Source organism: Vidua macroura, chromosome 3, assembly GCF_024509145.1.
Source record: "Vidua macroura isolate BioBank_ID:100142 chromosome 3, ASM2450914v1, whole genome shotgun sequence".
Lineage (NCBI taxonomy): Eukaryota > Metazoa > Chordata > Aves > Passeriformes > Viduidae > Vidua > Vidua macroura.
The window spans coordinates 32,047,047-32,066,719 of record NC_071573.1 but is presented as its reverse complement, the minus strand read 5'-3'; the positions used below and the strand labels follow the sequence as shown (position 1 = coordinate 32,066,719).

General features: G+C 46.2%; 1 protein-coding gene across 6 annotated transcripts in view; it reads right to left on the bottom strand.

The window, feature by feature from the left end:
* STUM (stum, mechanosensory transduction mediator homolog) overlaps positions 1-19,673 on the bottom strand; it is a 47,778-nt gene that overhangs the window by 7,899 nt on the left and 20,206 nt on the right. For 3 of the 6 annotated variants that reach the window (XM_053974424.1, XM_053974423.1, XM_053974422.1), the window contains exon 2: positions 7,098-7,286. In XM_053974424.1, the coding sequence (XP_053830399.1) occupies positions 7,098-7,286 (189 nt within the window). The remainder of the gene's footprint in view (positions 1-7,097; positions 7,287-19,673) is intronic. The other 3 variants (XM_053974426.1, XM_053974425.1, XM_053974427.1) reach the window with 1 other exon arrangement.

The following is a 19,673-nucleotide window of genomic DNA, read 5'->3' as shown; positions in this document are numbered from 1 at the left end:
ATCTCCTTATTAAAGAAGCAAACTGCCCTTACTTGCAGTGCCTGCCACAGTGAAGATCTTTCAACTAAAATAACTTTTTTCAATCTGGAGGTTTTTTTTTTTTTCTTAGCCTAAGTAACATAAGTAGCCTGTCATTTTTATATTTCGAATTTCAAAGAAGTCTGAAGTTTCATATCTCAGAAGAATGCTTAACTTTTCAAGCACTTTTCCATTTATGCTTTGTAATATTTCTTTCTAACCTTTGTGTTAGGCTTGTGTAAGTCCCTTACAGAAACTGAACACAAAATACCAGCAGGTGCCAGAACCCCTATCTTTAAGGGACTTTTTGCTGAACTAAGAATTGACTCCAGTGAATGAACTTTGCTGTACTTTGGAAAAAATCCACATATTCGCCCAGGTTTGGCAGCCTGGACCTCCTGCTGTTAAACAAGCTCAAGGGACAGAATAATGACACTTAACTGAATTTCTGCCTATTGTGTACAGCTGAACAGAAAGACTCTCATCTCTTTCAAACAGCTTTTTCTAGGGGGCAAAATGATGATTTCACATGCATTTATGTTTTAAGTGTGAGTCAGCTCTCAAGGCAAGGTGAGCTGGCTGGAAACTTGTAATTTGGGCTTGTCTATGGCATTGGTTTAATTTGTTTAGGAAGCAGAGTTAAAAAAACAAACAAAGAACCCTATGGACCAGAAAGGTGGGGCCTGCCTTAAATCCTTAGCTAAAGTAAGAGTAACTTACTTGTACAGCCATGAATTTTACTGAGATATAAGAAAATTAAGATTGAGAAATCCTTTCAGTCTGGCTGTCGCTGTTGAAACTGGCTGGAAGTTACAGTGGCCAAGTCTGTCTCTTTACATGACCATAAGCCAAAAAATGACCTGTCCTATGCTAAACTTGTTTATTACAATACTTCAAACTTAACTTATCAAGTAGTTTGTATGTGAAAAGAGTTATTGCATTTCTTGCATAGGAATAGCTGCTCTGTATGAAGCAGCTTTACATTAATATGCCTGCAATAAAACTGAGGTGCAATTCTGTAGAACAGACAGCTCTGGGTTCAGGATTAAGTGGGCCTGTGCACAAAGTCACTGATTTAATGGAGTTTACTTGAAATTGCACTTCTCCTGTAAAGCATTGCATGTAAGATTGAGGCAAAAAGAACCCAGGCTGTGCACAGACTGTCCTTCTGGGACTGGGTTCATGCCGAGGGGGGCTTCAGGATGCTCTCAATGCTGAAATGGGTTCCTGCTCTGCTCCAAGGGTGCCTTTGGGGCATCCCCAGGGGCATTTCAATGCTGTGTGAAGATTTTCAGCACGCCTGGGGCTGTGTAGCCACAGGACAGACAGAGACAGTCGGACACACACATGTAAAGGCACGTGGCTGGACTTGGGCTGGGCTGGCCAAAGTGAATTCCAGATGTCCTGCCCGGACCGATGCTCACTGCTCTCCATGAGAAACTGCCTCAGAGTGTGAGGAGGAGGAGGAGGAAGAACAGAAACAAACTTACCTTGTGAGACTTTGATGGTGAACAAAAGGAGGCAAAGGAACATGAAAGAAAGAGAGAGGGAGAAATGTAACTGTAGATGATATATCTGAAACACATGGAGAACCAGAAGAGAATGAACAAACTGAGGCTGCAGAGTAAACAGGGAACAGCTGCTCTACCATCAAACATTCACACCAGGCCAAACATTTCTTAAAATCCTTGTACTTGAAGTGGATCATTTCACTTGGGACTCTTGTTTAAAGATGCCAGGGGAATCCTTATCTACTTTTCCAGCCCCAAGCAGGACAGGCTGGATGGGCTAACACCTCTGAGCAATGCTCCCAGAAACTCTCTCCTCTGTGCCACTGGCATTTTGTTGGTTTGACTGAAGGGGAGCCACTGAGGGAAGGCATCAAACAAGACATCACAGTGTACCAAAGGGTCATGGCATACCATTCACAGTCTCAGAGCTGGGACAACTACACCTGAAGAGTTTTTGGCAGCTTCCATGCTCAGTCTGCTCGTGCCCACAGGTAACTCACAACCACAGCCTGTCACATGCCTCAGCCTGTCTGGGTGCTGCAAACCAAACACTGGTGCTATTTAACATTCCTACAATGTTTTAAGAACTTGCCTCACCGCTGCATTTGGTGGGAAACTGCAAAAAAGGGTATTTTAACTACTTTCCTCAGGCCTAGTTTGGGGAACAGCTCTTTTTAGATCTTTTTTAAAAGTGTAATAAGTCCAAGCAGGCAATTTGTCCTTGGAATTTTCTTCATCTCTTGAAGGGTTACTGGTTGGTTTGGGCCTCCTTCCTTCCCAGGACAGCAGTGTTACCTGCCCCAGCAGGGGCCCTGCAGAGCAGAGAGGCTCAGTGATGCTTTCCCTCAGAGCCTGAGCATACAGCAACTGTGCAATCATCTGCTGCTGCTTCTGGCAGGGTCTGAACAGAGTAATTAGCAAAGGAGTGACAAGGATGGCATGATTACAGGTGAGTTCTCACTACTGGCTGGCAATCAGCCCCAAGAGTCGGCCGAAGTCTCCATCCAGTGAAGCCAAAGCGATGCAGCCAAGCACATCGTTCATTCAGGGGCTGAGAGCTGAGGGAGGGCTTCCTTCAGAAACCAGTCTTGATTTCTTGGCTGCATTCAGCAGAGGCAAAACAATGCCTGGACAAACAGTCCTTGACTTGTGTCCCCTGTGCCACGTCAGTGTGACATTACTATGTTATTTCTCTGGTGTTTCTGTCAAGAAATGGCACACAGCCTTTATACCAGGCTCTGAGCAGGCAGGGACTTCCTGGAAAGTTCATTCTGCACAGTGGGCTGATGAAGATGTGGGCTGGGGGCAAGGTGTGCCTGTAGGCGAGGGAGCTTTGCCTGGAAAGCCTTAAGAGGCTTATTTTCCAGTTGGTTTTGGCCAGCTAATTAGCTGTGGTTTGCCTCAGCTCTGTGCTTCGTCCCCGCAGAGCTGGCGAGGGGCTGCAGGAGAGCACACTGCAGCAGCACTGCCCAGCCATTTTTTGGCAGAAGAATTAAGTGCTCCCTAATTCTACCTTTGCCTTCAGACAGCAGATACAGCAGAGGACAGTTCCCAATGCCATCTGGCTGCTTAAAGAAGATATCTCTGGTGTCCAGTGGGGCCAGCTGGCAGTTCATTTAAATTAGCAGAGAAAATACCCTGTGCTGTGGTGCTGCCAAAAGTAATTAACTGTGACAGCAAAACTGCATTCAATTTATCTTCCTTCTGGGATATTATCCTGATAAAGGGCACCCTAGAGGAGATGAGGATTGGATAGAACCCCCAGGTCAGTCAGTCTCAGGTCCCACCTTGTCCCTGACAGAGATGGATCTACCCACTCTTGGAGTCTTCCAGGGACAGAGAGAGCGAATCCTGCCATGCCACCTCTGCAGCATTTTGACCTTACTGGAGGAAAAACGTCCTCTAGTTTCCACACAGGTCCTTCCTGGTGTTATTCAAGTCTATCTTAGGCTGAACTGCTGCCCTCTCACATTTACTAGCCTGCTAAACACCTTCATCATCAGCTTGCTACTGTCTTGTGGTTCTCTGGACTCTCTCCAGGTTTTCCACTTGAAGTACAGCCTCCAAAGCTGGCCACAAGCCTCACCACAGCTTTATGCATGCAAAGAAAGGTGATGGAATCAGTGAAAGCCCTACAAGCTCTGCTCCCACCTGCCTGTATGGTGTTCATTCCCTCTGCAGCAATGTTCCCCCTGTGCCGCTTCTGACTCACTGCAGCCACCATGTCCTTCCCTGAAAAACAAGTTGTTCCCTAGTGTGTATTTATGCTGTTGATTAGTCCTTCTGTAGAGTCCTGGGCTTGTCCCTACAGAGTAGCACTTTCTGTTTCCAGACCACTTCTCTGGCTGCGTGGATCCGGGCACTGCCCTCGCTGTGTCTGCGGCACTCGCAGCCAGCGCTGGTGTGCAGCTGGGGAGCCTCTCCTCCAGCCCATCCTCAAGCCACAAATGAAAATACTGAGCAGAGCTGCTCAGGAGGGACCTTTCCACACACCTCTCTTTATCTCTTTGCAGGTCAGGAAAATCCATTCAGAGGAAAGTTCTCAAGTGCATTTTCACGCAGGCCACGTCCCCCTGGCTTGCTGGCAGGAATGCTGTGTGAGACGGAGTCAGCATCTGAAGATTAGCAGGGATGGCTGACTGCTGCCACCTCTCACAGAATTAATTCCTCTGCCACCGAAGGGAATCAAGCCAGTCTGACACAGCTCGCTCTGGACAGAGCCACGGTGACTTTGTGGGGGTGTATTTTATTTTCTAAATGCATGCAAGTCACTTACTTGATTACTTCTTGCAGGAACTGAAGCATACCTGATTGGCCTGTAATTCTTCTCCTTTTTGACTCATTAAGGACAGTATGCCATTATCCTCAGACCAGATTCCCGCTTTCCATGCCTGTGAAATAGCACTAGAAGATGAAAAGCTGGAAGGAGTCTCCTGTAGGCATATGGATGTGGCACTTGGGCAACACAGTTCAGTGGCAGACACAATGGTGATGGCTTAAGACTTGGACTCAATGATTTTGGAGGTTTTTTCCAACCTCAGTGATTTTATGATTCTGTGGTTCTAACTCCCTCCCAACTCTCTACCAGCTAACAGAGGCAGGCCCAGGTACAGGGAGCGAGGTGATTGTCCCTTAGGGAAAGCCTGAGCGGAGTTCCTGGTCCTCAGCTGCTTCCCACCCTCCCCCTCACTGCTAGCCCTCACCAGCTTAGACAGCCTCTAACCCATCCAAATAGCCTGGCACCCTCACAGGGACACATGGGATTGACCATTTCAAGGCAAGGGGACTAGAGGTGGGCAGTGGTTTCACACTTTTTAAACTATTTCCCATCTGCACCCAGTTGCAGTGGTGTACAGTTTCTGTCCAGTGCATCCAATGGTTTGCACACAAACAAAACCCAGCCAAAGGAAACGGGCAGTGTTCTTAAATTAAATGTCTTATTTCTTGCATTAGAAACATGGTTTCCTTCTTAAGTTATTATTATTTTTTTAAAATTTGATAAAAAGAACCAACTACTTTGGGTCTGACAGGGCTGTTTGATCCAGGTAAGAGCAAGCAATCACTTTCTTTGTGTTGATTAAGTTTTTTATTTTCTTTCCTTCTCCATCAACCAAGAGCTGCTGCATTTAGCCACTACTTTCTCTGCATGGCAGGTAAACTTAAAAGCAGCTATTTAATGAGATGGCAAGAAACTGCCAAGGGCTGCAGTTTGTCAGATGCTGCTGGTGAAACATAAGACACATTGACTCCTCTTGCCATTCTCTACTACCACCAGAGGGATGAAATACTGCTGCTGTGCCTGGGGACCACTTGACCTGAGCATTCCCACCACATGCTGCTCATCCATCCTCTGCCTCCCAATTTGCTGGAATCCAGCCAGATGTGGGAAGGAGTGTTTTGGAGATACTTCTAAGCTGTATGGTTTTCCCCAACAGTGAAACTGGAGAAGACCCTCCAAGTAAGACCCTCCTAAGCACCAACCCCTCTTAGCTGGAGAGCAGGGCTTTGGAGCAAAGCAAGTCAGTTTCAGTGGTGGCTCTTTGTCAGGACAGATGCTTTCCTGACTTTCCCTACAACAGCAGAGTGAGGTCCTGCCAGACAGCAACCCGCACACGGGGGTTGCGCCACAGAGGAAGAGCAGAAGAGTTTATGGTTATGAACATGCACTTATGGCACTACACACGACTCCAGCAGATTCTTGAAGACACATCACATGTGGACAGCAATTCACAATTTAGCCTCAGAAATAACCTGCTCTGCAGGTACATCTGGAAGGAAATGTGGTAGGTGGTTTCCAGGGAAAAGCGAAGAGTAGTACTGCCTTCATCCTGAGGAAAGCTTTTGCCTTGCACATGTTCAGGTTTTTAATATCCATCATTTGCTCTGCATGGGGACTGCCTTAACTGAAGCTGGCTCAGAAATTAGCAGGTGGTTTGGTGAGAGGCTTTAACCCCTGGGTTTGGCAGCTGAAAATGTGCACTGGTTTCCTGCTTTTTTTTTTTTTTTCAATTTCATCCATTTTGTCTCTGGGCAGATTCCTGGCAACTTCCTGAGATCCTCTCTCCCCCTCTGTTGTGCAGCCACAGATGTTATCAGCAGAGATGACAAAGTGGAGCGTCTTCAAACCAAAAGGCAAAAGCTGCTGGTAAGATGGTCTCTGGGTGAAGGGCTTGCTTTGGGAACTGCCTGTCCTGTCAGCCTGAAAGGTCTCAGACCTGTTTGGTTTGAGGGCTTGCCCATCGGCCTCTGGAAAGGGAGTGGGGTCTTGCAGATGCCACCAGCACCCTGAGCTGTGTTTCTTCTGGCTTTGAAGGTGAGATATCACCTCCATCCTGTACACCAGGATACAGGAGATATGACACAACTTTTACCCCAGTGAAAGCCTCTACCAGATGAAAGTTACAGAGCCTGTGTTCTGGTGTGGTAATATCTACTAACTGGTGATTTAAATTATGTACATTTTAAAAAGGACTCTTCTTTCCTTAAACTAATGTTTCAGTCAACTCAAAGGGTCTATGGGACGTCGTTCTAGGAGCAGCAAAACACTTCTGGCTCAGCCTAAGAACTTGGTCTGAAACATGAAAAAATACTCCAAAACAATAGGTAAATGTATCCTGGGGTAGAAGGGGAGGGTCCAGAAGAGTCCCCAGGGCTTTTCTGGGGACAGCTGGCCTTGGGAGCAGAACCGACCTAGCAAGAAGGTCTTACTAACCACAGATTTGCAGCCAGAGTCGAAAGGGATAAAGGGCTTTCTTGTTCAGATGGATGTGACCAGGGCAGAAGGGGCTCCAGACAGCAGAGTTCACAGTGCTCCCCCTTCCTGCGCATTTCATTTCATCCAGGGAAGTTCCTGACCCACATGGTGGGATGGGAGACTCTCCCAGGTATGTCACAGGGCCCATTCCCACTGCCTCCTAACAATTTCTCTGCCTACTGTGTTTCTCATGGACTTGCAGAGCCCATCCTGTGGCTCTTCCTCCCTGGAGTGCAGCCCAGTGGCTTGCAGGGACATTATCTGGGACCCAGTAGCATTGCCAAGGGAAGGAGAAGTCAGGAGGGCGAGTGCACTGTACTTACTTGCAAGAATGACCATGTCCATCCCCCAAAATATGCTCATGATCCAGCCCACCATGACGATGGCCGTCAGGATCTGGATGAGGGCGGCAGCAATGTTCAGCCAGAAGACGCAGCACATGTGCCGGTCCGGGAGGTCGGTGCGGGCCCCGCAGAGCACGGTGAACGCCGACACGAACGTTCCTGGGGACACAGGAGCAGCACAGCGCCCCGTGAGAGCCACGGCAGCACCTCCTGCCACACCACTGCCCTCAGGCCTGCTCCCCTCATGGCCTCCTCAATTTACACTCCTGGACAAGGCCTCGTTTCCTGTACTTGAAGACTAAGGTAGAAAAAGCACTCCTTGGGTTTTGGCTCTTTCCACCCCACCCACCTGAAACGCGGATGAAAAATCAAAACCCCACAATTCCTATAAAGATTTGTAGGGATGGTATGTTTATTACAGCGCTGGATGCATGTGGGTGATCGTTCCCCTTCAAAGGACATACGTGCCCCTGAGGACTCCTGATCCTTTTTTATTACTCCTTACTAATTTACATATGCATAGAATTTCACAATAGGTTTATGCATATACATTTTGCTGATTTCCCATTACACCTACAGCTAGTTACACTTGTACTCAGTTTTTTGTCAGAAAGTACAGAAGGAACTCCTGGGTCACTCTGCCCTGTCTGTTTCAAGGTTTGAGGAGTCTTTCTTATCTCTTCAGCTTGGAAATTCACATTTTTTCTCCTTAGCTGGGGCAGTTTTATTCGTGTTGCAAAGTTACCAGACTAAACAGCATATTTTACTTATGCTAGCAAGCTCAAAGCAGCATATTTCACCTAAATCCAAATGTATTTCTACCCCGTTAAATTTTCACTCTGTCTCACACCCAACAGAAACCACTTCTGCACTGCAAGGGAGTGCTGTGTATCTGTGGAAATACCTTTGTTCTGCATGGTGACTCTCTCCTGGGGAGAAACACTTACTACACAGCAGCTCTAAAAAGGAAAACTAAACCCAGAGATAGGGGAGGACTGGCTCTAGGAATCTCTAATGGTCTGGCAGTCTGTTACTATATAAAATACTGATTTAGAAGGAGCAGATACCAAAACAAAAAAGGAGTGGCACTGCATTTTTGCACAACGCTTTCCCCAGTCACAAGCTGCTACCTGAGGGTGTGTTTTAACCCTTCAGAAGTAACTAAACTTCTTAAAGTGCTGGAGCCAGGGGACCTGGTGTAGCAGCCCTTGGCTCTGCTTGAGACCAACTTACCAATCTTGCAACCACACTTCAAACTTCCTAACATGTTTCAGATGAAGGATCTTGATGTATGAAAATTAAAGCTGGGGAAAAAAACCAAAAACCTACACTTCAGCTGCCTTTCACAAAGATTTCTCCTAAATGTACACTCTTGGACAAGGCAGATAATTTACTTTTAGCTGATATGTTATGCTCATGGCCTGCTGAAGCTCACAGCTCAGGGAAGACTTATCTGTCCCACAACCAACATGAAGAAATACACACTATGGGTAAGGAGCAGAAGAAGCAGTTCCTGGCTCCTCTAAAATATGAGCTGTTGGCCAGGAGGTTCAGGCACCTTTTCTAAGTATGGATTTCAACACCTTTTAGCATTATGAATTGTCTTTGGGTTTTTCTAAAACAAATACAGCATTGCTAAGGTAAGTACCAAGGTGCAGTGTTGATTTTATTGGATAACACAGTCCTGTGAAATGCCTTCTTTCATCAGTATCTTGAATTAAAATGATGGTTTCTACAAAAACTGCCTTTTTTCCTCTTAAAGGATGGAAGCCTACAAACAGCCTGTAAGATGTGAATGAATGAGCACATCTTCAGTGCACGAGTGCCTTGTTGAACTCAGAGGAAGGTGGGAGTCCCTTGATCGGACTGAAGACAGGGACAAAACACTCAGTTTACACCCTTGTAGTAAATCTTATCAGACCAAGAGAGCAGAACCATCTGGTTAGAAGCAAAATACCATTTTGTCCTGCACTTCCAGGGAGGTGGAAAAGAGAATCTCTTTCTTTGCCGCCTCTTCCTCAGTGGGTCACAAGGATAACAGGCACCTGAGATGCCAAAATGCTGGGGAAGGCTGGCTACAGCCTATTTTTAAGCCTGCCACCCTCTGCAAGCTTCAATTCCAGCCTTCCTAACACTCCACTAGCTCCTAAAACCCTGCTTATCTTCCTGCCGCTGGCTGGATCTGATTTCTTATTCCCACCCCCTCCCTGTGGCACCTGCCAGAGCTGGGCATGGAGCAGGCATGGAGGGGAGTGAGTAAGTGCTGCTGGGGCAGGGGGAACACAGCCCTACAGCAGAGCATCACTGGCAGGCAACATCTTCTGCATGAGAAACACCCCTGGGCTTCCTCCTTGGGCTTTCACAGGCGGGGTTTCATCCCCTTATCCACAAAACCAAAAGGGGAAATCATTATAATCCCAAAGGACGTTGTGTAAGTCTCCCCATAGCTGTCTTTATCTCTTTGGCTTTGTCTTCCATGTCTCTTGTGTCCCCTGTGTGGGATTATGTGACATCTCTGCCCTGCTTCACCCACTTTTTTTTCCCTTTATAGTTTATCAAAGCAGAAGGAAGCCTGGAATATTTCCCTCATGCTTCCTGAAAGTGTTTTCTTCAAAACTACACCACAGCACTCTCTGAGATTAAATATGAACTGAGGCAAGATCAGAGACTGGGTGTTTATGTTTTCCCATCAGGATGCAAAATCTTGCGAAATGAAAATGCCTGTCTCTTTTTAAAATTAAAATCTTCCCCTCTTGTGTAACCTTTAACTCTTCCAAGATGTGCCACAAAGAAAGGTCAAAAATCAGCAATAATTCTTAAACTACAGCTTCAAATTCTTCCAGTGAAGCTTTTAAGATACTTACATTGTTAGAGCAAGCTGCTGAATTAGCCAATTAATGCCCTAAATACCACAGTGACTAAGCTAAAGTCTAGTCCCATTCAGAAAGGAATAAAGCTAACAAAGCAATTAAGTGTCCTCCTCTGGACTGTGAATAGATACAGAAACTGGGATTAAAATCTCATGAACCTTGACTTCTGATTCCTCTTGAGGCCACTTTCCTCCTCAAGGGAGCCAATTCATTTTTCCAGTGTCAGTGCATTTTCTTTATTACTTATGATGAGCCAATCTTTGGGAGCTTACTGGCTTTTTTGAATACAAGATTTTAGCTGTGCCAGCAGGCATAGGATGGAAGCATTTTTCCTCTACTCCACATATGCTTGAGAATGTGAAGCAGGAGTAAGAGTCTTAAATGCTTTTGCCAAAGTAGATGTTTTCCCCTTAGAAGCCATCATGGTTACACACTGCTAGATCTGGAATTATTTGCATCTGGAAATGGAGAGGTGGAGAGGAGGAGGAGGAGAAGGAAGGCAAGCAAGCTGTATCTGCTGATACCACGTGGCTGCCCCAGAGCTGGGGCACTGAACCATTTCCATTCCTGACCAGGCATTCAGACACTTGAATCCCTACAGCCCAGAAATCCTAAACCTGGAATGCCAGCTGCTGGGGTGATGTTGGCCAAATAAATCAGCAGTCCCAAAAGGTCTCAGGTTGTGAGTGCAAACAGCAAACACAAACCAGTAACTCCACAAGCAGATATAAACTGAACACACATGCAGTTATGCCAGTATAACATAAGTTATAGTAAGCATTTCTTCTAGCTTCCCAATGGAAAACACCTAAACTGCAATGAAATCTGGGATTATTCTAAATCATTAATTAATACAGGCTCTTTGGGGACACAGAGGAGGTGATGAAGATGTCCTGTCCTGTTTTTAATGAGTCTGTTCGGCCCCTTGCAATCACCTGGCTGAACTGTACAGCCCCTGCTGCACCTGAAGCCAGCAAGTACCAGGGGCTGGGCACAGGGATGGGTGGAAGCTGAGGATTGTTCTTCTGGAGCAACTGGGAGGCAGAGGGTGAAGGCACTATGTGCAGTGAGGCTGTCAGGGGGTGTCACACCGATCTCACTCACTTGGGACAGTGTCAGCCAGCTGGGGCACCCACATGGTACTGGGATAGAAAAAGAGCCCCTGGGAGCCTCTGCTTGCTTTGGCTGTCAGCACAATTGGGGTATTTTTAGATTACACCAGTAAATGCAGAAAGATGCTTGTTTCCAGCAGTTTGCCCCATTGAACATGAAGGGGATGTGTTATCTGCAGAGAAACACAGTTAAATGAAGGGGCAAAGGAGGGGGTTTTGCCCTTTCCTCTCCTCTCCTCTCTGGTCCATTGTCATGCAGGATGAAGTCTCCTCTTTTGTGTCCGCTGCTACGTTGGCAGCCACGGCCTTCCCAGGAGCGTCATCTGCTGGTCCTGGCCTCACAGAATACAGTATACACATACAAAATTGTATGAGAGGGATAGTTTGGGGTTTTTTTCTTTTAGAGCAAAACCTCACACCCTGGAAAGGGATGCCCTGGTTTCCTATTGTTTGTGTCACTCATCCAGGGTGGAGAAAGGCATGAGGTCAAGACCATGGCCTGTCCTGAACAGTCTCCTCTGTGTTACGTGAGTGCAGAAGGGGATGTGTTATGGAATACCTTAAGCTGCAGGAGAGAAGTTTTTCCTTTCCTGGTTTTACAAGAAAGCCTATCCTGGGCACTCCTGCAAGAGCTTTAGTCAGATGCAGAGCTTGGCACATTTCATGTGGAGGACCAGCTGTGATGGCACCTTCCCAGGAGCATCAGAAGTGGGAGCCTGGTTGGAGCCACAGGGAGACAGGACACTGATGACCGCAGTGGAAGTGCAAGTAACTTGAGCATGCAGACAGTTTGGTGGGTGTGATTGCCAGGTACCTAAGACTTCCCAGAAGCATCTCTGCTGTAAGGAAATCACATCTGATGAGCTGGTACAGGTGGAGGAACAGCAGAAACTAAATTACTGCAATCAGGAGCGACATGTGGAGATGATGATGGTGATTCTATGATGATAATGATCCCTACCCTACAAAAGCCTGGAAGGCAGGGAGGGGGTGTGGAGTATTTCTTCCTCTTCCTGAAAGCCTGGAGCGCATTTAAGATATTCCCCTGTAGTGCTGGGAGTAAATAAGGCAGTGTTATGGTGCCTCCTTTCCTGCTCCCAGAGAGGAAAACCACGTCACCACTCAGGAGCTGGAGCAAGGCTGCAGGAAGCACACAGCTGGAGGCAAGTACAGGCAAAGATGGGAACAAAACTGGAGGTGTCTGTGGGAGCAGGGCTGTTGGATCATCACAGGTAGATGTAATTAACAGTGTGTGCTTTGTGGGGATGAGCTGTACCTTGTATTGCGTCAGGGGAGCGCTCTGTATGGGGACATGTCTGCTGTGTGTGTCTTTGAATCTTCTTAAGTAAAATGATTATTAGCTGTCATTAAACAGTGCTGGCAGGTATGTGAGGCAGATGTTGTGGATGTGCTGAAAATTCATGAGATGTGCAGGCTCTTACTCATGTGAGTCAGAAAAAGCTGTGCAAGAATGGTTATAAGGGCTTGCCCTTATACTCCTTGCCTTGGTATAAAAATTAATATGGTATCTATTGGTCAAGACATCCTTGGCTCCCCAGTGCCATGAACTTGTTTTTATACTCTATTAGAGCTGTAAGGAGTCATTTCAGGAGTGGAGGCCTCTCATCCTTGGCATCAATCCAGTGCCAGCTGTAGCCCTTAGGGTTATGATGAGGGAAACCACTAACCCTTGCTTAGGGAAGGGGTAAGGCACTATGTGCTGATGCTCAGCACCATCCCCCTCTCTGCTTAGCTGGGTAGAGCTGGGCTGTGGAAAGGACACAATTAACAAGGTGATAAAATGGAGTTGCAAAACATTAATGCCCAGGATGATGATGTACTGAAGTTTCCTAAAGCAGACCATTGTTTGTGTCATTGCCTGAGGAAACAGGTGCAAAGTCAAAAGCCCTGGAGGCATTCTGGCCAATGTGAATCCTAACCAGTATCCCCATTCTTCACCTGGCTGGATCTCACTGGGCTTGGGCTGCATGAGGGAGAATCTGCTAGTGCAGGTGTGTCACCCTGAGATAAAAGTGCTTTCTCCCCAAGCTCATTGCAGCTCTCTGAACAGAAAAGGCTGATTCATGAAAATATTTTAGGTACCTCTGTGTCGTCCTCTGTGGTTATTGCTGCTTGTGAGTGCAGGGCTCCTGTCAGGGTCTCCACTCTGCCTCTTCTTCCCATGGCTCCCTCAGAGAACTGTGGTTGCCAGGGGGCAATCAGTGAACCTCTTTGGCTGGCAGCAAAAGTAGAGGTGTAGAGGCTGCAGGGTGTCCTCTTGAGGGAACTGACCTTTATTGAGTACCTGGCTCTGTGGCCAGCTGTGCTCCTTTGCCCGGGGACAAATTCCTACCCAGTTTCCTCAGAGGAACACCAAGCCACTTGCCATTCACAGAAAGAGATGAAAATCAGTCCACAGGGTTACAGCTGCACTCCTGGAGCACAGCATCCAGCTGCACAGTCTGTGGCCTTCTCCCAGTGAGCAGTTGGGAGCACTGAGAAACTCCTGGTGCTGCTGCTGAGCCAGAGCTTAGTGCAGGGTATGGAGGCTGTCACTGACCCTGCAATTCCTCACTGGTTATTGGCTGCTGGACTTGTTTCTCTTGGTTGGACTTGATGACCTTAAAGGTCTTTTCCAGTCTTGATGATTCTGTGATACTGTAAAATATGAAGAATGTAGAGGTGGCAAGACTGCAACAGAGTGCTGCAGCACCAGTAAGGCTCAGGTGTCCCCCACAACCTGTTGGGGCATCTCCTGCATCTGTCCTCTTGCACTTCATTTCAGTCACAGAAGTAAGTCAGCACTGACTGCAATTACCTGGTTTGGGGTCTTTTTTCTTAGAAATAAGCATGTTTTAGACTAACATCTTAAAAGCTCAGGTTTTAGGATAAAGCTTAATTAAACAGGCGTGGGCAAGCTTTTTTCCCCTTTCCAGTATCCATACAGACTGAAGTCTGCCTCTGCGAATACAGTGCAAGGGGGCCAGAGTGGATAGGTTGTTTTAACAATTTGAAGGGTAAGAAGAGCAGGAGCAGTTGACAGCTTAGAGAAAAGGAGGCTTACTTGGTCCCTCTTAGAATTAACAACCTGAATCCCTCAGATTCAGATCTGCCGGGGGGGGACATCAATGACACCTTGGTGCAAATGCCAGGTCCCGTGGACAGCTGTGTGAGCAGGACTCGGGCAGGAACAGCAGGAGCCCAAGGGTAGGAGAGGAGAAAGGGAAGGAGGAGAGAGTGGAGGCAGCAAATGTGACAGAACCTAGATGTTGCCATGGAGAGTAGCTCATGAATTTTTTTTTTCCATGGCCTGCTATTAAAAGTGTTTTGTTTAGCTTCTGCCAGCACATTGTTTTTATTTTCCCCTTCCATACCCAAAGAACATTTAGAGGGAATTTTGGCTCCCTCCATTCCCTTTGGCCTCGCTGTGGACAAAAATATACAGTCACTTGACAAGAGAGAGCTGGCACCTGCAATCCTTGTCTCCACAGGGCTTGTTCCAAGTCCTGAGCCTGCAGAAGGTAGGCTGTGTATGGGATTAGCTCTCTGCTTTCCCTACACACATGGAAAATGACCAGCACATCCCAAAGCTCTGTGTGCCCATGGCTGATGCCAGCTTTCTCAGCACCTGACTGTAGCTCCAGCACTGAGCTCTGCATTTGTTTGTTATCAGGAGCTTTGTGTCATGTGGTCAGAGCACACTTGACAGTGTTTGTGTAGCTTCCACAGAAGACAGCCCACGTGCAAGTAAGACAGCAGTGCCTTTGCATCAAAAATGAGGTTTTTCTCATATTTAATGCTCTAGAAAAAGTCAAGTCTTCTAAAAATGCAGAATTTTTTAAACTAAAACTTCAAAACTTGACTGCAACAAACTTTCACAGACTTCCAAGGCTAAAAATACACAGCAAAATCTTAAATTACACTGGGGGGAGGGAGCTGCATGGGGGTGAAGTGACTTACTAAAGCTTTAATTGTACACGGACCCATCAAAATTATTTTTACTCTGCAGGGCTGCAGTGTTTTGAACACTTAAAAGCAGCCACCCATAAACAGTGAGATTGAAGTACAGCTTGTTCCACTGCCAGACATTCCACAGTCCTTGGGTGAAGTTTTCCAGTCCAGTTGTATGGTTTAAATCTGTTGACTTGATGCATAAAATTAAGGGTGTGCTTGAAGTATTTGAGACTGGAGAATTTTTGCTGAACAGCAAATGCAAGGCCCCAGATAATCCACGGTGGTGGAGCAGACCTCAGAATTCTGCCAGGACTTGCTGAATTATCTTTGCAAGTTGCACCTGCTTGATTCCCAGTTTTTTTTTTTTTTTTTTTCCTCCTTTTGGATAAATGATGTGGTCCCAGAACCACCAAGGACATTTTGCATCATGCTTTACAACAGTATGAGCCACTGTAGAGAACATGTAATGTCCCAGAAGTGGGGGGGGGAATATTGCTACATGGACAGGAAATAGACATAGGAAATAGGCAAGCTGTAACAAGTAACACCTACCACCTACAGTCAAGGAATATGAATTGCTGGAGATAAGCTCATCAAAGTACATCAGGAGTGGATGACAGCCCATCTGCCTGTTAGACAGGGAATGAAGAGCCAGGGAGGCTGAGCAATGTGCCACTGGTTCCACTGTGAAAACAACTGAGGCACTGCAGCCTTGCTCATGCTCAGTGCTTGCTTTTTTTATTTACTAATGGAATAGAAGGAAGATCTTTAATTAATTTGCATCCTTATTAAGTATGCCAGCATTCAGAGAAGTAATGCAATTGGCTTCCAATTATAACAAATATAAGGGAGAACAAAAGGCATGACCGCTGTTTACAGCACCAGGGCACTTTGCTGAGAGCTCATCTGAATCAGGTGGACTCATTCCTGCTGCTCTGTAACTTTATCAGCAATTTAAAAGCTCTTTTTTATGGAATCAGCTCTGCTGCTGGCTTCTCTCTACTGTCTCCTGCCATACAGAACTTTCTGTATTTATACTGTCTAGTATGAAACCAGGTACTTATCCCACCTTGTGTTCCCTTCTCCTCCTGCCATGCTTGGATGCTCTGCCATGGCTCTCCTAGTCCCGGGCTGCTCTGCACCCACCCACTGCAGGAACCTGGGACTTACATGAGAGAGGAACCAAGGAGCCAGAAATAATCATCCACTAAACCATCTCTTATTTTTAAGACTCTGATCCTATTCAAAGAAATTAATTTTTGTTTCCTTGATGTGCATCCAGAAACAAACCTCAAGCCATTCTGTTTTGTGCTGTTGATTCAGAAATAATTTGAATCTGGCTTTTCACCCAAACTTGACCAACCTGGAAGCTTCAACAGCAGAATGTCTGGGGAGAGCCCCTCCTCATTTCAGAGAGGCCATGAAACCTCCTGCAAGAAAAGCTTTCTGACTTTCTGATCCCTCCAGTTTCTAAAGGATGCTGGAAGTAAAAGCTGTGTAACAGCAGGAGCATAATGAGGAAAAGGCTATGGACTCTTATGAGCTTTCACACAGGCTCTTGCCAATTATACAGTGATGAACTGAAGTTTATTCTTAATTGTCTGTGCCATGGAAAGCTCTTTCTCATCAGAGCAGGAGGAGGGCACACAGGATCCCCCAGCTCCCAAACGAGTTTAAGGGCTGCTGGGTGAAGCCACATCAAAAGCTCACGCCTCTTCTGCCTCTGCCCTCGCACGGGTTCAAGTGCCATCAGCACCCATCCTGGGGAGCTCCCACGGAGCAGAAGGAAACAGCAGGCCAGGGCCAGTGCAGGCTCTCTCCCTCCAGCTCTGCCTGGGCAACCCAGCCCGACAGCCACAGCTCCAGGCAAGGTCTGCAGCTGCTGTGCCTCCTCTGTCTCTCTCATCAATGCCTTGAGATGAATTTAGCCCTTTGAAGCTCCCTAGGAAGGTCTGCTCTGCTCATGGAGGGATGGATTAACTACTTCTAAGATTCACTGAGCAGTGACTCTGAGCTTGCTGTGATACCCTGGAGCCCTTGACTGTGAAGACAAATCATGTTAATTAGGGACTACCAAGACACAAGGCAGAATTAATCTTATTAGAAAGTTAGATGGGGATGCAGAGCAATTAGAGGTTATTCTACTGAACAAGGCAGCTGAAATGGCAGTGTAATAAATTGCATCAGCCTCCAAAATCACCTTAAAGTACAAGCTATCTTTTAAGGACTAGAGGAATGTAAAACAAAACTGACATAAATGTTCGGAGATCTGCGGTGATAAGTATGCAGGAGGCTAACAAAAGCATCCTTTCATCTTTTTTCCTTAATCCAGAAAACTCAGTGCACACATTTTATGAGCCAAAGTGTCTCAAGCAGGGACAAACAGGACATAAGAGAATTGCACTCTGTAGCTAAGTGATGTGGTGCTGTACTCAGGAGTCTGGAATATGATTTGTGAGACCAGAACTCCATCCTGGATTTACAGCTGCTTGCTAAGTAATTCTGATGCTATAACTTGATTCTTATAATGCCAAAGTAACATTATTAAGGTGTTAATTTAGCAAGTCTGCCAGGAAATTTAGTGTCTAGTCTGATGGGGCTATATCCTTGTTGTTCTGTTCAGTGCTACCATTAGTCAAATAGTGACCAAGTCTTGATTTTAAAGGACACTTTTCGTAAAACCACTACTCTTAGATGAAAGGTAAAGCACTTTACCTACTAAAGCCATTGCTGTTTTGCTGATGTACATAGCATCCAATATATTTAGGAGATGGCGCTTTGCACTCTAAGTTTGGCTTTGGTACCTTCAGGTGATTCAGACACTTTACAAACAAAAATCTCATTTCACGGTCGTTTACTTGACTGAGGATATCAAGATGTTTTATCCTATTCAGCAAAACCATTAGGGAGCATTTTCAACAATACATGCAGCTTTTGCATCCCTTTTAACTGGAACTTCCCACGTTACCATCCGTGACCAGCAGATTCGAACATGAAGGGTTCTGCAGAAGAGCAGTGTGGGATGAGGAGGACAAGGATCCTCTCAGAGCTGAGCTGCAGCAACCCGCGGCCTCCTTGGTGAGGGTGCTGTAATTCTAAAGAGGTGGAGCACAAAGCCAGAGTGAGCCTCTACACATAACCAGTTTTGCTCCTGTGGACAAGCTCTGGAGTCTTCCACAGCCATTTTGGCTCCCCTTGGAAAGGCCCCATGCAGGCCAACAAAAGCAAATCTCTTCTGGCAGCAGAGAAATGAGCTGTGGTACCTCGTGCCTGACACCACCCCAGCCCAGGCTCCATAAATAGTGCAGGCTGGAGTGACCCCTGACTTTACAGATTCTGTGGATATGAGCACCAGCCAAGACAAATGAATCCAGCCCAAATAGAACAGTTTTCTAAAAGGAAAATTTCTGATGAGGATGGAGAAAATGTGGATATTATGGAGGCTAGTGCATGTGTCAGTACCAGCAGGTATCCTGTGATGCTGTGCAGAAGGACCTGAGCAAGCTGCTCTACTTTAACCCACTTGGTGGAAGGACTAAGTGACCCCCAGAAGCCTCTTCCAGTCCCAGCTATTCTATGGTATTCCAGTAACTTTAACTGCTCCATGCAAAGCTTAGCTGATCTCCCTGGTTTTGTTTCCCAGGGCTGTGTTCTTCTGCCACCACAGCCCTTGAACACAGGCCTCTTCATGATTTCTCAATTTATTTTTGAAGAGCTGCTCTAGCTCTAAAATGTCAAGTGCAATTACTCTCACAGCAATCAGAAAACTTGCTTTGGAGCTGCTGATCACACCAAAACAGGTGAACCTCAAGTCACTCCCCTGAGCTGTGCATGCTCCTGTCAAACAGCTCAGGCAGCCTCTGAGGGGAGATGCTTTGTACTGAAGGGAAATACTGCTTTGTGCACAAGTATGGTCCTTCTTTAGAAGAAATATCTACTTGGATAAAATCATCATTTCTGCAGGGACTAGTCATCTTCTGTCTGAGAGCAAAGCCAAAGGAAATGCCACAGCTTAGTTGAGCAGGTCACAAACATAGATGAGTACTTGTGTTCAAATGCCAGGTTATCCACAGTTAATGCTTCTTGGCCATCTGGACATGTCCAGCAAGGCCTGCAAAGGCACAGCACTGTAGATGTGCTTGTGAGATTTTATAGTGGTCTTTTCATCTGAATTCCCTCTTCCTCCCATCACTTGGAGTTCCTGTGTTCCCAGTTTGCAGCAAATCTTGATTTACATATATTTCTGTCCAAGGACTGATTTTCCCTTCACCAAATACTTTCCAATATCTGCCAACTAGCCGCTGATCAGCACTAGATAAAAATTCATGCCTTTTTTTTTTTTTTCAGATGTCACAAAGAACTGAGCTACCAACATCACAATAGAACACATAATGATTTTGAGTAAAATACCAAAAGTAATACCTATATGTACAAAGACTCAAGAAACTCATTTTTTGGAGGCTAGAGGAGATTTATATGGAGTGAGGTGTACCAGGAAAAAGGGTTATGCAGAGAAACTTGAAATTAGCATGGTTTCATCCCACATCTTCCTTTTCTTAATTCTGATGTGGAACAGGTTACAATGAGGTTGGGCACAATGGTAACGTTCA